The 14810-nt window shown below is 40.1% G+C and overlaps 1 protein-coding gene across 2 annotated transcripts; it reads left to right on the top strand.

Annotated features, from left to right (window-relative positions):
- Positions 1–1051: 1051 nt before the first annotated feature.
- Positions 1052–13727, top strand: fbxo11b (F-box protein 11b). Of its 2 annotated transcripts, XM_053238652.1 has the most exons (23): positions 1052–1416; positions 3334–3393; positions 3979–4106; positions 4494–4575; positions 5342–5486; positions 5958–6087; positions 6293–6376; positions 6498–6630; positions 6743–6849; positions 6937–7048; positions 7327–7433; positions 8931–9068; positions 9156–9373; positions 9528–9708; positions 9859–9981; positions 10075–10160; positions 10329–10405; positions 10644–10787; positions 10900–11010; positions 11138–11245; positions 11334–11442; positions 11542–11640; positions 11798–13727. In XM_053238652.1, the coding sequence occupies exons 3-23, from the start codon at positions 3999–4001 to the stop codon at positions 11925–11927; spliced, it is 2532 nt and encodes an 843-aa protein (XP_053094627.1). In that variant the 5' UTR covers positions 1052–1416; positions 3334–3393; positions 3979–3998; the 3' UTR covers positions 11928–13727. The 2 variants fall into 2 exon arrangements, with proteins under 2 accessions (XP_053094627.1, XP_026771434.3); XM_026915633.3 differs by lacking the exon at positions 3334–3393 and having other exon boundaries at positions 1054–1416.
- The last annotated feature ends 1083 nt before the right edge of the window (positions 13728–14810 follow it).

The following is a 14810-nucleotide window of genomic DNA, read 5'->3' as shown; positions in this document are numbered from 1 at the left end:
CACACACTACGGACAATTTGGACAACATAAAACTATGTAATCTGGAAATGCCAATCAGCCTACAACACATGTCTTTGGACTGGGGAGGAAACCAGAGTACCAGGAGGAAACCCCCAAAGCATGGGGAGAACATTCAAACTCTGTGCACGCAGAGCAGAGGTGGGATTCGAGTCCCCAACACCACCGGTGGGAGGCAACAGTTAGCAACAAAATCTGGGCGAGATCTGGCTTACTTTAGGCCCTTCTGGTTTAATTCTGGCACAGTTTTTTTTCGCAGTCTTGTGTGAAACAGCATTAGGCTGAGCTCTGGCATGAGTTTGCAGCTTAAGGGCCATTTGAGGGGAGTGGGCCGTGGTGGTATGTGGGCCTAAATTCAACCAGATAAAGCCCACAACAAATTTTGCTATCTGTTCTCCTCAGTTTCTCCCAACCTGAAAAAGCCCATGCCGGTAGGTGTGCTATATTACTCCTAAGCAGGAATAAATGTGAATATGTGTGTGCATTGGTGCACTGTTCTGGATTTATTTCCGCCTCACGTCTAGTGTTTATAGGTATGACATTTACAAATAAATAAAGTAATAAATTAAATAAACGTATGTCATTTGGACTGATAAGTTAATTACATAAAACAGACTAGACCAGCCAGTCTTAATTACTTGTTAGCATGTAAAAAAGCAGTGACACGTCATAATGCTGACAATACTCAAAAAATGTGTAACTTGATGCTAGTATATCGCGGTAACGATACAGTATTGTCATATCGCCCAGCTCTGGGAGGTTAAGGGAGGTTTTTTAAGCTAACATCTGACGTCATTTTAATCACGTACGCATACGTGTTGTGCGTTCACGTTATAGTATATAGAGTATTTAGAATCACGTGACGCCCATACCCTCTGCTGATATTTAGGGTTGTTTATTGAGAGGCTACAGAAGAGGGCTAGAGGATGCACAAGTGTAATTCGGAGCGCGAGCGGATGCAGTGCGTGTGTTCCATTGGCGAATAGAGGGATCCCTTGTGATGTCCTCCCCCTCCCTCTCTGGCTCTCGCGTGCGCGCGCGCGCTGTCTGTGAGTGCGTTAGCGTTAATGGCTCCTCCTGCGCGAGAGAGAGACACCGAGCTCCAGCACCGAGCAGCACAGGGGGAGCTGTCCCAACACCCCGAAAAAAAAAAAAAAAACTAGCTCTCCGTCAGCGAAATTTGAAGTGTTTACGCATTTGAGTTGGTTGATTTGAAACCGAGGACCCCCATGTTAACGACGGAAGAGGAACGTTAGAGGAAAGCGTTGTGAGTTTTTGAAACAAACAAACAAAAAAAATCAACTCGCCAAATGAACTCCGTCAGAGCGACCAACAGAAGACCCAGGCGAGTATCGAGGCCGCGCCCGGTGCAGCCCGAGAGGAACAACGGCGAAAGAGGTGAGGCGCGCTGAACACGCCACCACATAACGACGATATCCTCATTTTATAATCTTTTCACGCAGTTGCGTCGGCGTGGTTTTCCACGAGCCGGCTGTTCCAAAGCCTCGAAGAGTGAGACGCTTCAGCAGGAAACATCGAGGCTTATATAGACCGCGCCATACAGGCCAGGCCAGGCCGCGCTTTGTTTAGGCTTACAAATATTAGCTTCTCTGCTAACGCTGGGATTAGAGCTAAAACTCAGAGTCATTGTTAAGTTGCTGGACGTTCAATTAAATAAATAACGCCTTGAATGGACACACATCCTAAATAGTGTGTTTTATTGTTCAGGGAACAACAAAAACTTGTGTTTGGATATTAAATCTGCGTTGCGCAGCTGGTTAGCTAGCTAGCCGGTGGGCTGCCATTTTGGAGGGGGGGTTGTATATGTAGTGATAGCTAATGCTAGCTAGTTTGTTAGCTAACTATCTATCTATCTCTCTCTCTCTAGCCACCGTCAAGCTTGTCAGGCAAACAAAATATCCAAATGAGTGTTACAGAAAAGAAGGAAGGATACACAGTGTGTGCGTGTAAAACTGTGCCTACTGGGTTGCAGCATTGTTTAAATTCGCTGTTGTTTTATTTCAAACAGATTGCACAGTAGCTAGCTAGCTAGCTCGGTGAGTAATTAAGCTAACTAGCCACCAGCAACTACGCAGTTGGGTTCACGCTGAAGCAGTGTGAAAAGAATTGCTCGTATTTCAGGATTGCATTTGTTTATGCTGGGTAACTGTCAAGCCAGCCAGTGTTGGTCTTAAGGTTCATGTCAACAGTAGGTAGCTAACTGGAAACGCCATGGTTTCACTAAACATCTCGGTCGACAAGGCCTCGGTTTGCTTGCAGCCATAGACTACTTTATGTGGTGATCAGAAAGCATCGGTTTAACCCTTTTCAGCCAACAAGGATCGTCGTCTGGTGGGTGTTTTGTGGCTTCGGTCGCCCACAAACACGTAACCCTGGAAGGTAGACCTACCTCTGTGGGTATTGTTGGTCTTTGTATTGGGGTTGTCAGACATTTTTATTGTTAGTTGATTGCAAGTGGGCTGATCAGCTGAGCTGATCAGTCAGTTGGTTTCCTATTTGCAGTAACTCGTAGTCCATTATTATTAACCATGCTGGCTGTCTGTCTGTAGTGCATGCACTGTTTTTCATATGATTTCGTATATGATAAGTGCAATCACCTTTCATATTCTTTAATAAGGATGCATTGGGCCAACAATGAGTATCAAGTCTGATACTGCCCTGAAACACTGGGTTGGTTTCAGATTGGCTTGTATTCTGTGAACATGTGGTGTTAACTTGCACAACACAGGGCATGAACTGTACTAAAGAATATTATTATCCAGCCTGTGATGTTTCATATAACTTGGTAATAGAAGCTTGCAGAGCCTAGGCTGGTTAACTGTAAGGATATAGTCCATATATCAGATATCGACAGGCACTCGGTTCTGATAGTAGTTAATGTGTTTGTTATATAATATTAAGTCATTATGTTTTTGATCCACATTCAGGTGTTGATTCATTCATTTTGACAAATACATTTCAGTTGCATGTCTGAACATGCAAACCCCGTCCATTAGTAAAGTATATTCTGTACCATGTTGTACATGTAGCCATAAATCAGCCAACATGTTACTTTTTAGAGAAGACCATGAACTTCATGTTTACCTATCAGTATTGCAAAAACCACTTTACTGTTGGAAATGCAGTGACATGGACTCAGACAATATTAAGCATTTTGACATCTTGTCACCTTTTGCCACTGATTAGGCTTGCCTGATATAGGTGTAAGAGGAGAAAAGTTATTTCCAGTGACAGTACATAAGACTAGAGCATCTTTTATGTTGTTTATCTTTAAATTTTGGATGTTGTCTCCAGGTACCAAATGTGCAGTAGGGAGGAACAGACTGTAGACCTCTCAGGTGATCAGTACAGCAGGTAGGTAGGGCATTCGCACACAGAGGTGATGAACAGGTAGGGATTCTGCAGTACGGGTTAGTATCTAATGCAAAAAAAAAAAAAAAAATCTGCAGATTTAGTAGTTTATTAGGTTCAAGACAGAATTTGATGGATAGTCCTAATTTGCAGAAGAATAGTTGTAAGGTGGTCATTGTCTTATTTTCAATTTTTTTGCAACATCAAGTCTGCCACTATAGACGAAGTGACACGATTCCCTAGCCCTTTGCATTTAGATCAGTGGTTTTTGTTGTAGGCCTCGGATGATTTTCCTGCGAGCGTGTATCTATTTTTACACGTCTGTCCTGCTCTGTTACAGCTAATCTAGTTTTGACTTTTTAGTGGGCTTCTCAGTAACTGTGAGTTTGGCTGCGACGTTTTCCCCGGAGGACAGCATTATAAAAGGGGTTACCCACCCCCAGGCAACCTTTCCCCACTGAAATCTCCCAGAAAGGGGAAAAATACTATAATTTTACAGCATAGCTGTAGAGGGTGAGAGGTCCTACTGTAGAATGTGAAATGCAAAGCTGATTGAGGTTTTTCTTCTTTTGTCCCTCGTCTTTGCAGATGAGGACGTCCCTGCAGATATGGTTGCAGAAGAATCTGGTCCAGGAGCTCAAAACAGTCCATACCAACTCCGCAGAAAGTCCTTGTTGCCCAAGAGAACCGCGTGTCCCACAAAAAGCAGTATGGAGGTAACAATCAGCTGGGGAAGCAAACACCACACCTTACATATGTACATTTGTACATGCTCTTTTAAACACAGTAAAAGACACCATGAAATGAAAATCATAACACAGTTTCTTCTGTAAAGTGGGGTGTTTCTGAGTGAAACAGGCTTAGCCCTTACACTTACATATAGCTGGCAGGGTTTTCTGTTGGCGGCGGGGCATGGGGGATCATGATATCACTGGTTAAAATAATTTTTGCCTGCATGTGAATGGTGGCATAGTTAAAAAATCATAACACGCTTGGAGCTGAACAAAAGTTATAGTATTTAAATGGAAGATTTAGTAATGTAAGTGATTGAAACATTTAGTGTCAGAATTGATTTCAGATTGTCTTTACATTCCTGTTTGCAGGGAGCCTCCACTTCAGCCACAGAAACCTTTGGTCATAGAGCAAAACGTGCCCGAGTGTCAGGGAAGTCCCAAGACCTTCCAGGTGAGTGAAGAAACGTATGATGACTTCTCATTGCTCTGAAAATATAGATGTAACATCTTTTATAGGGATTTGACAGGGGATAGACACTTGAAGAAAAGAAATGCCAAATACTTTAGCCCTTACTGCTCTCAGTTTTATGAACAACTAATAGGTAGTATTCAGATTTCCTTCACATTTCTGTACTGTCCTTGGTCTGTGAAATGCTTCTGTACATTTCATTATCATGGTGTCCTAACGGTGATTCACTAATTTAATATCTATAAGCATATAGTGGTTTCTTTGCCGTTGTTTTATTTCATGCAAGACCAACATATACAGTTTGTAAGTTACTGTTGCTAAGGAGAGGAATTAAAGGGTCTTCATCACAACTCTCAAATGATAAATAATAAAATGCCCTCTTACTGTCAGATTCTAGAAGTTTGATATTTTTTTTTCCCCTTTCCCTTCCCCTCTCTCTTCTCTCCTCTCTCTCTCTTTCCCTGTAAGAATTTGTATTAATATTGGTGCAGGGGTGCTGGTACAGATTTCTCACTGTGAATCCCGGGAAGCTCTGGTCTGTGCAGTTTTGTTTATTAACTGCTTGACGCTCAGTGGTTTTAACAGCATTAAGCCGTGGACTGTTCTGTTTCTGTTTCATGTGCGTGTCTTATTTGAATTTCATAGATCGCAGGCATGTCAGTTGTTCTACATTAGCATAAATGAGGTAGGACAATAAAAGGACAGCAGCGGCACTCTGGTTTAATTTCTGTCCTGTCCTATCCTCTAGCTTCCCCTGCAGAACAGTATCTACAAGAAAAGCTTCCAGATGAGGTGGTCCTGAAGATTTTTTCCTACCTGCTGGAGCAAGACCTGTGCCAGGCTGCTTGTGTCTGCAAGCGCTTTAGTGAGCTAGCTAACGACCCTATTCTCTGGTAAGCAATCGATTTTGGACTATTTAGTTTTTATAGGTAATCTTCAGTCTGTTTTGTCGCTCTTAAATAAGAAGCATTCCTGCACATTGTATTTACGTTGCTACACAATATGCTGCTTGTTGCCCTTTGCAGTACTGATTGTACAGAAAGCTATAATATGAAAATAAGCCAACAGACAAATCACATCAGCATTTTGTATTGCAGTATGATGTTCCAGATGAGTGTCTGTGGGTGTTGAATCATGAGATTAGTGTGATCACAGGAATATTAATGTTTAATGCTCTACAGTAGAAATTTGAATTAGATGTATAAAAATAGTAATAAATTTACTGTAACGGGTTCACATAGTGAAGCATAATGTAATATTCAGCTAATATTTTTTGATTGTCTATAAAGAACCTTATTGACCTTGTTTTATTTATTATTGTAGTTCCAGTTCATTTGGATGTTTTTTCTTGATGTGTACCACAGGAAGAGATTGTACATGGAGGTGTTTGAATACACACGGCCCATGATGCATCCAGAGCCAGGGAAATTCTACCAGATAAACCCTGAAGAATATGAGCAGCCGAACCCATGGAAGGAAAGCTTTCAGCAACTGGTATGAGTGTCTTGTGAAATGTCCCGGGACATTCTTTAAAAAAAAAAAAAAAGGGTGGTGGGGGTGAAGGATTTATATCTTCTGCCATTTGAGTCACAACTGAACATTGAACATATTGCTTTGGTCTTTTTGGGTCTATGCAGTAATTTAATTGTTAACCTTTTTTTATTTTTTTTTTTTTTATTTTTTTTTTTTATAAAAACAGTATAAAGGTGCACATGTAAAGCCTGGCTTTGCAGAACATTTTTACAGCAATCCAGCCAGATACAAAGGCAGAGAGAATATGCTGGTATGAAATTCTTGTTGCCTTTTTCTGAATGAATAAATAAATAAATAAATAAATACATATACATGGCTTGCTTATCCAACCCATATACCAAACCTAATATTTTGATATATCTGGTTTGCAGTACTATGACACCATTGAGGATGCATTAGGAGGAGTACAGGAGGCCCACTTTGATGGGCTGATATTCGTTCATTCTGGAATCTACACAGATGAATGGATCTACATCGAGTCTCCCATTACGATGATCGGTGCAGGTGAGTCTAGTTTTTAACTAGAGCAATTCAAATACATTTCTGATGTGTGCCAGATAACGGATCTGAAATATTTTCTCCTTTTTTTTTTTTTTTTTTTTTTTTTAATAAACAGCTCCTGGAAAAGTAGCTGATAAAGTTGTCATTGAGAACACTAGAGATTCAACATTTGTGTTTATGGAGGGGTCAGAAGATGCATATGTAGGTTACATGACCATTAGGGTAAGTCTTGCATATCCCTCCCAGGTTTTTAAACTCCTTGTTCTAACTAAGGTGGCAGGATAACTAAATATTTTGTTTCACACACAGTTTAACCCAGATGATAAATCAGCTCAGCACCACAATGCACACCACTGCCTGGAGATCACAGTGAACTGCAGCCCGAATATTGACCACTGCATTATCCGCAGCACCTGCACAGGTAACCTCACGTCTTAATGTGTTTTATTCTTTGTTAACCCAACTTGGCCCTGTTTGCTCAGAATGTAAGTGAATGTTTTAAAGCTTGCAAAATAAATCTTTCATTTAAGAGCTTGAAAAATTAATAAATGTAGTAGTCTCCTTGTATTGGAGTAAATATCAAAATGTACCTAATAAGTCGCTGCTAATTTTATATTCTAGACTCTTTGCATATTTGCTACTTGAGCTTCACTAGTCTATGTACTTTACTTCATGGAGATTGTCCCTGTGATTTTACAGTGGGGTCAGCGGTGTGTGTAAGTGGCCAAGGTGCATGTCCCACCATCAAGCACTGCAACATCAGTGACTGTGAAAATGTGGGGCTCTACATCACCGACCATGCGCAGGTAAGAGGCAGATCAAAACCTGCAGTACCATGCAGAGCTGGTTCTCGCTTTTTTTTAGGGCCATCAGCAGCAGAGTATTATTGATGAAGTTGACTATAATTGTGTCATCATTTCATCAGAAGAAAAACCCACTCAAAACAACTTGCATAACAATATTTATAACTGTTCAGTGGGCTAAGTAGTGGTCACGCTGGCTGTGTGCTTATTCTCTTTGATCTTTATTTCTGACTGCCCGCATGAGAGTAAAAACTTCCAGCAGGATCTTGGTACTGATGCAGATGGCAGTGGGTATTAGCCCTTGCTTCATTTCTGCCTAAAGAGACCAGCTCACCCACCTCCTCATCTGTACACTCTAGCTCAGACTGACAGGGGTACAAAGCCTCAAATTTAACGCTAATAGTACTCAGATAAAACCATTGAGCTTGTCATCTTCTAGATCACTAACTAGCTGAGCCGAGTTTGTTGCTGACTATGCTCCCTACCTAACACAGGGCAACTGTGTTGTGTCGCTGCATTGCATTCTGGAGCTTGGAGTCTAACTTTTAGCTGAACATTGGCAAAAACTGATATCACTTTTCTTTGAGATCATAATAAATATTTCCACAAATATTTCCAGTGTTTTTCTTTAAACAATGGAGATGGAAATGATTTAGGCTTGAAATATGCTAAAATAAATGTTAGCTTCTGTTTTGAAGAGGAAGTGCTCAACCACATGGAATGTAAATATAATGTGTGGAAATGAATACACTCCTGAGTAAAGACTATTGTCTAAATGTATTGTAAAAACTAACCCCAACCAGTCAGTCAGTGCACAGCTCCATGGGTGCATGCATGTACCAGTGCCCTACATGATTTAATACCCAGTGTGCTGAAATTAGACGGCTACACAGGTACTGCCTTAATGTGGTACCGCATAATGCAGTCTGGAAAATTTAATATTTGCCACCACAACAGGACCTACTGGTCTTGTGTTTGGATACACACGTTTGAAGCTAGTAAACATTAACTGCTTTATTTGTTCAACATTTTCAGTTAGTCATGGCAGTAACATGGCTATTGTGGTGAAGTCACAAGTTTGTTGGTATTTTTGCCAGACTTGTAGATGACTGCAATGTTTACTTGTAATAGCTGATTATTCAAGGGAGCCCTCTTGTGGACTCAGGAGGTTTAAGCAGTAAGCATTTACTTATACTTATTATAACTAGACAGCCCTGAAGGATATTATATCTAATGTAACACTGTATTGCTGCTGTGTAGTTACTCATAACTACATGCGTGGGTGGTTGTTTAAGTGTAATCCCTATTTAAAAACCAGTGGTGTCCTTACAATGCATGAATATTCACCATTTATTGAAAGTCAAAGTAGACATTTTAATAAATATATAAGCAAAATAACATCAGGTTATGTAGGACAGTGAACACTTTTAAAATTGTAAGATGTGCTGGGGCCAACAGTAGAGAGCTGGCGTTGTAATTGGGTTTGTTTGACGTTTCTAGGGCATTTATGAAGATAATGAAATCTCCAACAATGCATTAGCGGGGATCTGGGTGAAAAACCATGGCAACCCCATCATCAGGAGGAACCATATCCATCATGGCAGAGATGTTGGCGTGTTCACATTTGACCATGGCATGGTAGGATCAAGGCTCCATTTTGACTTTATGATCTCATTGCTCTCTACCAGCCATTAAGTGAAAACACTTTTTTGTCTCCCTCTACAGGGCTACTTTGAGAGCTGCAACATCCACAGAAACAGAATTGCAGGTTTTGAGGTAAAGGCGTATGCCAACCCCACAGTGGTGCGCTGTGAGATTCACCATGGCCAAACAGGAGGCATCTACGTCCACGAGAAGGGCCGGGGCCAGTTCATAGAGAATAAGATCTACGCTAATAACTTTGCTGGTGTGTGGATCACGTCAAACAGTGACCCCACCATTAGGTTAGTGTTCCTTATTTGTCCATTTCATTTAGTTTGGTTTTCTGATGTATGTATTCAGATTAAATAATGGACAGGGTATGCTAGAGATGCTTACTTTTGTCTTAACTGTTACAAGACTACAGTTGCTCAGTAATGTGTTGTATTTTTCCTCCAGGGGTAATGCCATCTTCAATGGAAACCAAGGGGGCGTTTACATATTTGGTGATGGCAGAGGTCTCATAGAGGGCAATGATATTTATGGAAACGCCCTGGCTGGCATTCAGATCCGAACTAACAGCTGCCCTATAGTCAGACACAACAAGATACATGATGGGCAGCATGGAGGAATCTATGTGGTGAGTATAGGTTTATTTAATTAGGAGGGTAACCGTATTTTTATGGATAACTTTATCTAGCTTTAATTGTTATAGAATGGCTGCAATTATATCCAGCAATGTTTTGGGGTCTTGCTTAATGGTGTGTGTAATGCTCACATGTGTTTGTAGCACGAGAAGGGCCAGGGTGTTATTGAGGAGAATGAAGTATATAGCAACACTCTGGCAGGAGTGTGGGTGACCACAGGGAGCACACCGGTGCTCAGGCGGAACCGGATACACAGTGGCAAACAGGTGGGGAGATCCTTCACCTTTTCCATCTCATGTCTTCCTTTACTTTGTGATTTATGACTTTCATTCTGAGTTCTGAGTGATTTCTGTTCATAGGTTGGAGTGTATTTCTATGATAATGGTCATGGAGTATTGGAAGATAATGATATCTACAACCACATGTACTCTGGTGTACAAATCAGGTAGGGTATGCAATCACTGAAGTTTGTGCCTGTTATCTCGGTGGATTTGTGTGTGTGTGTGTGTGTGTGTGTGTGTGTGTGTGAGGACTCGTCTATTACAAATATATATTATCAAATATTTATGGTTCATACCTACAACGTATCCAAACTTTTTTTGTGTTGACACAGAACTGGAAGCAACCCTAAGATTAGACGAAACAAAATCTGGGGAGGGCAGAATGGAGGCATTCTTGTTTACAACTCTGGTAAGTTAATTATGTGGCACCTCCCTCCTCCATTCCACAATTAATGGAGCTCTGAGCCCAAACTGGCCAATCCTTTTTTTTGTTTGTTGTTTGTTTTTTCCCTCTCTCTCTCCTTCCCTCCCCTCCTTTGGCTGTATTTGGGCCGTGACAGTGCAGCTAATGCAACTATTTTTGGATTATGGATCTGCTTGTAATACAGAAGACCAGTGTTTAACATTTAAGGCATTTTTTTCCTCAGGGTTGGGCTTCATTGAGGACAATGAGATATTTGACAATGCCATGGCAGGAGTATGGATCAAGACCGACAGCAACCCCACCCTACGTAGGAACAAGATCCATGATGGCCGGGATGGCGGTATCTGCATATTCAACGGCGGAAGGGGTAAGGCACAAGAAAGTGAAGTCTTTACAAATGCAAATTAACAGCAGTGTGTTGGACCAGTGTGATCTATGATTATGGGTTTAAACACTGCTATAAATGTTTCTGTGTCCAGGATTGTTGGAGGAAAATGACATCTTCAGAAATGCTCAGGCTGGTGTCCTCATTAGTACCAACAGTCACCCAGTGTTGAGGAAGAACCGAATATTTGATGGCTTTGCTGCAGGTCAGTTGGCTGTTGTATGCGCTTTTTTTTTTTTTTTTTTTTTTACAGAAACAAAATTTTGTTTTTCTAGTGATCATGTTACACACTTTATGACTGCAATCATTTATTTATAATTTCTTCTTTTTAGGTATTGAGATAACAAACCATGCTACAGCAACTTTAGAAGGCAATCAAATATTCAATAATAGATTTGGAGGGCTGTTTCTTGCCTCTGGTGTCAATGTCACAATGAAAGGTAATTATCGTTATTGAACGCCATAACTGCTGTTTGTCTGTTTTTGCTGGTTGACATCTAATGCAGCTGTTCCTTGTTAATCCTTCAGACAACAAAATCATGAACAATCAGGATGCCATAGAGAAAGCTGTGAGCAGAGGTCAGTGCCTGTACAAGATTTCCAGTTACACCAGCTATCCCATGCACGATTTTTACAGGTACAGTAACTGGTGTGGTGATCACCTCATTGAAACATGCTTGGAATTTTAAGTTTACTGTGTATTAAAGTAATTTCCTTTTTCTCTTTGCGGATTCAGGTGCCACACCTGTAACACAACAGACAGAAATGCAATCTGCGTGAACTGTATTAAGAAGTGCCACCAAGGGCATGATGTCGAGTTTATACGACATGATAGGTTAGTCCTGCGGTTTTGTTGTTCATAATCCAGGTTCCTATAAGCCACTCATTTGCTAACTCTGTGCTAAAGAGTATATGATCTTAACTGAACTATATAATTAACATTTTTTGTTGAATATTGCCTAATCCATGCATGCCTGATCTAATCTATGTAGGTTTTTCTGTGACTGTGGTGCGGGAACGCTGTCAAACCCTTGCACATTAGCTGGAGAGCCGACACATGACACGGACACTCTGTATGACTCGGCACCTCCTATAGAGTCTAACACATTACAACACAACTGAGGCTCAACCTGTTCTCCATCTCAGCACCCTGGTCTTTAATTTATCCTGTCTACAAAGCAAGAGCTTCTATAACTTTGGTCTTAGAAAGACTCTTCGTACAACGCGACAGGACAACAGACTTTTTAGACTTGAATAAATTGTTGTATGGTAAAGGAAACCATTTTGAGTGGAGACATGGGACTCCTTTGGATCTCTGCCTGTTTGCTGGATAGAGATGTCTCTATATTGCTAAAAGGGTTCTGATGCAAGCGGATGCGAGAGATTCCCTGTTCATTTTCAGTTGGCTCTCAATCTGCAAAGAGTTAATAGTTGACTAAAGCTTTGGAAGAGTTAAGAGCTGCACAGAGAAGCAATATGTTGACTCAGGATTTTGGAGATTAAGAGAAGAGATGACAGTGGTGTCAACTTTCAGCAGAAGAACGATGGAAGCGTCCAAACCGATAAGCCTGTGCAGTCTCTGATGCGTGCAGGTTCAGGTGAAGTTCTTTTGCAGTTTTGTACAGACGTAACAGTGGCCAGAAACACACAGCCATCACCCCTCCCCCAGAGACGCTGCCTGGATAAGAGGGAGAGCCATGATGACATGGCTTCCTTGGCAACTGTTTCTAGGTAACAGATTTGCTGGTTATATGTATGGTATAAAAAAATTTAAAAAAATGTGGTTAGCACTTGCTTTTTTTTTTCTTTTTTTTTTTTCTTTCTTTCTTTTTTTTTTTTTTTTTTTTAAACGTTAATGTTATTCTGATCAACAAATATGATTTTAATGCTTTCTCATGTAGTTTTGTATTTTCAAGCAAAAATCTTACAGTATTTGAATGTCTTTTATTTTATTATATATTATAATTATTATTGTTATTAATATTTTCGTTAGCGCATGTTAGGCTTGTAATCATACTGTGTCTCAGCATATAAATTCTTTCTGTGAAAGAGGAATAGTGAAAAGAAAAAAAAAATTGAAAACACTACAATGTCCTCCAGCTATGGTTTTCGATAGGCAAGGTGTGAAGCAGTTGTCAATGTGTGGTGGGGTTTTTTTTTCTTTTTATTATTTATTTTGCCTTTTTTTTTTTTTTTTTTCTTTTTTTAATTAATTTTTATAAACTTTCCTCTGGCTGTGACTCTTATAAAGCCTACGTGTGGTCCCACAGCTCACAGTATTTGCTTCACCTTTCACTGCCATTTAGACAAACAGGGACATTTCCCTGTCCTCCTATTTTTTATTTTATTTTTTTTCCCCCAGATATAAATGTCTGCCTAAATGTTTGGAAAAGTGATTTCTAACCAGACGTTAAAGTGCTAATAAGGTCCCAAAGGAAATGGAAGTGTTTGTGAACACTGGAACGTTTATTAATTTTTGTGAAGTCTTGCTTCACTTACGCTTTTATTCTTGTCCATAGAATTAATTTCATGGACAGTGATGAGTATATCTCCCAGTTTTATTAGACTATATTATTTTCTTTTGGCCCATTATGTGCCTGTTTGAGTGATGAATATAATTGAAAAGCATTGCTGGAGTTTGCCATGTTTTAAGGCCCTTCGAAGCTGAAACACAAGTCTCTACGGCCTCATTGTCTTTTTTGCCCCTCTCTTCATCCCCATCTCTGTGTAATGTGGTGACTGTGGCTTCTCATGCCGCCGCAATTGTATGCATGTACCATAACATCTAGACTTAATATATTGTGAAGTATTCAATAACCATTATGTAGATGCTAGTGTGAATTCAAAAAGGGTTTAATTTCCTAGAAAACAAAAGAAAAAGGAAACTGGTCATTTTTAAGAAAATAAACTTTATTAGATCAAGCCTCATTGCTTTATTTGTGTGAGAATTTACACATTTGGTGTCAGAGTTCATTCATAAATTTCAGTGTGTTTTAAAGGTTATTGTCGGAAGTTGTTTTTTCCTTAATATTTGGGTCAAAAAAAAAAGTTCTCGGCATTTACACCACTGTTGTGGTGCTGCTTTTAGACCTATTGAGAACACCTAATATTCTGCAACCATCAAGATCTGGGTTATGGGGATTTATCAACCTTTGGCTTCCATGCATGCGTATTATTCCTGTCAATACGATAAGTTGTAAACATTATTAAAAAAAACAAAACAAAACTACTGGTCTGCTTTGAAGAGCATGATAAACATGGCTCTGTTACATAGTGTAAAATGTAGTGCCATGATGGGTGCAGGTGTGGCCTGGCTGTAAGTAGCCAATACGCTGAGCTGTCTTTGTACGCCAAGCAAATATTGTGAGAGCAAAGTCCTTAAATCCGCAATGCTCCGCACTATTGGAGAATTTTACTGCAGCTTGCCTCTGAGGGTTTTATCCTGTCACTGATAAGACATCTAGGTCATTATTGACTCAATTCATAAAGCCAAGGCTTTCCTCAATACCCAGGTAAATATGGGTGTTCTCTGCGCAAACAAGCTAAACAAGGGCCCTTCAAATTCTACAACAGAGGCTGTGTTTACTGAGGCCAGCTTGACGGTGCTGTGTAGAACACGCATACTACTACAATTCACATAAAGCTACAGTCAGCATGAAACTGATCCGAGCTCACATTTGAATTGCCTCAGCTGATTTTTTTCACCATTTCACCTGTTTTATGGAGAGTTAACAATCGATTTGCTTTTAATTTTGTTAGTAAAAAACATAATTACAGCTTGACTTGGCACTTGAGTTTTCTTTTGCTTGTGTATATAACAATTTTAGCAAATATCTTTGAATGGTTTTTGGTAACCTGATTTTATATCCGTCGTGGGTCCATTCAGTGTGACCTAAATCATCTAAAAAGGACAGGGCATGACTTTAATTTTCAAGGTTAACAAACATTTTGTCTGGACTCTGATTAGCACCTTTTCCACATCAGATTTGTTAAAACATTTAAACT

This window comes from Pangasianodon hypophthalmus, chromosome 12, assembly GCF_027358585.1.
Source record: "Pangasianodon hypophthalmus isolate fPanHyp1 chromosome 12, fPanHyp1.pri, whole genome shotgun sequence".
Lineage (NCBI taxonomy): Eukaryota > Metazoa > Chordata > Actinopteri > Siluriformes > Pangasiidae > Pangasianodon > Pangasianodon hypophthalmus.
Note: the sequence above shows the minus strand (reverse complement) of the source record. Positions and strands in the feature narration are given on the sequence as shown.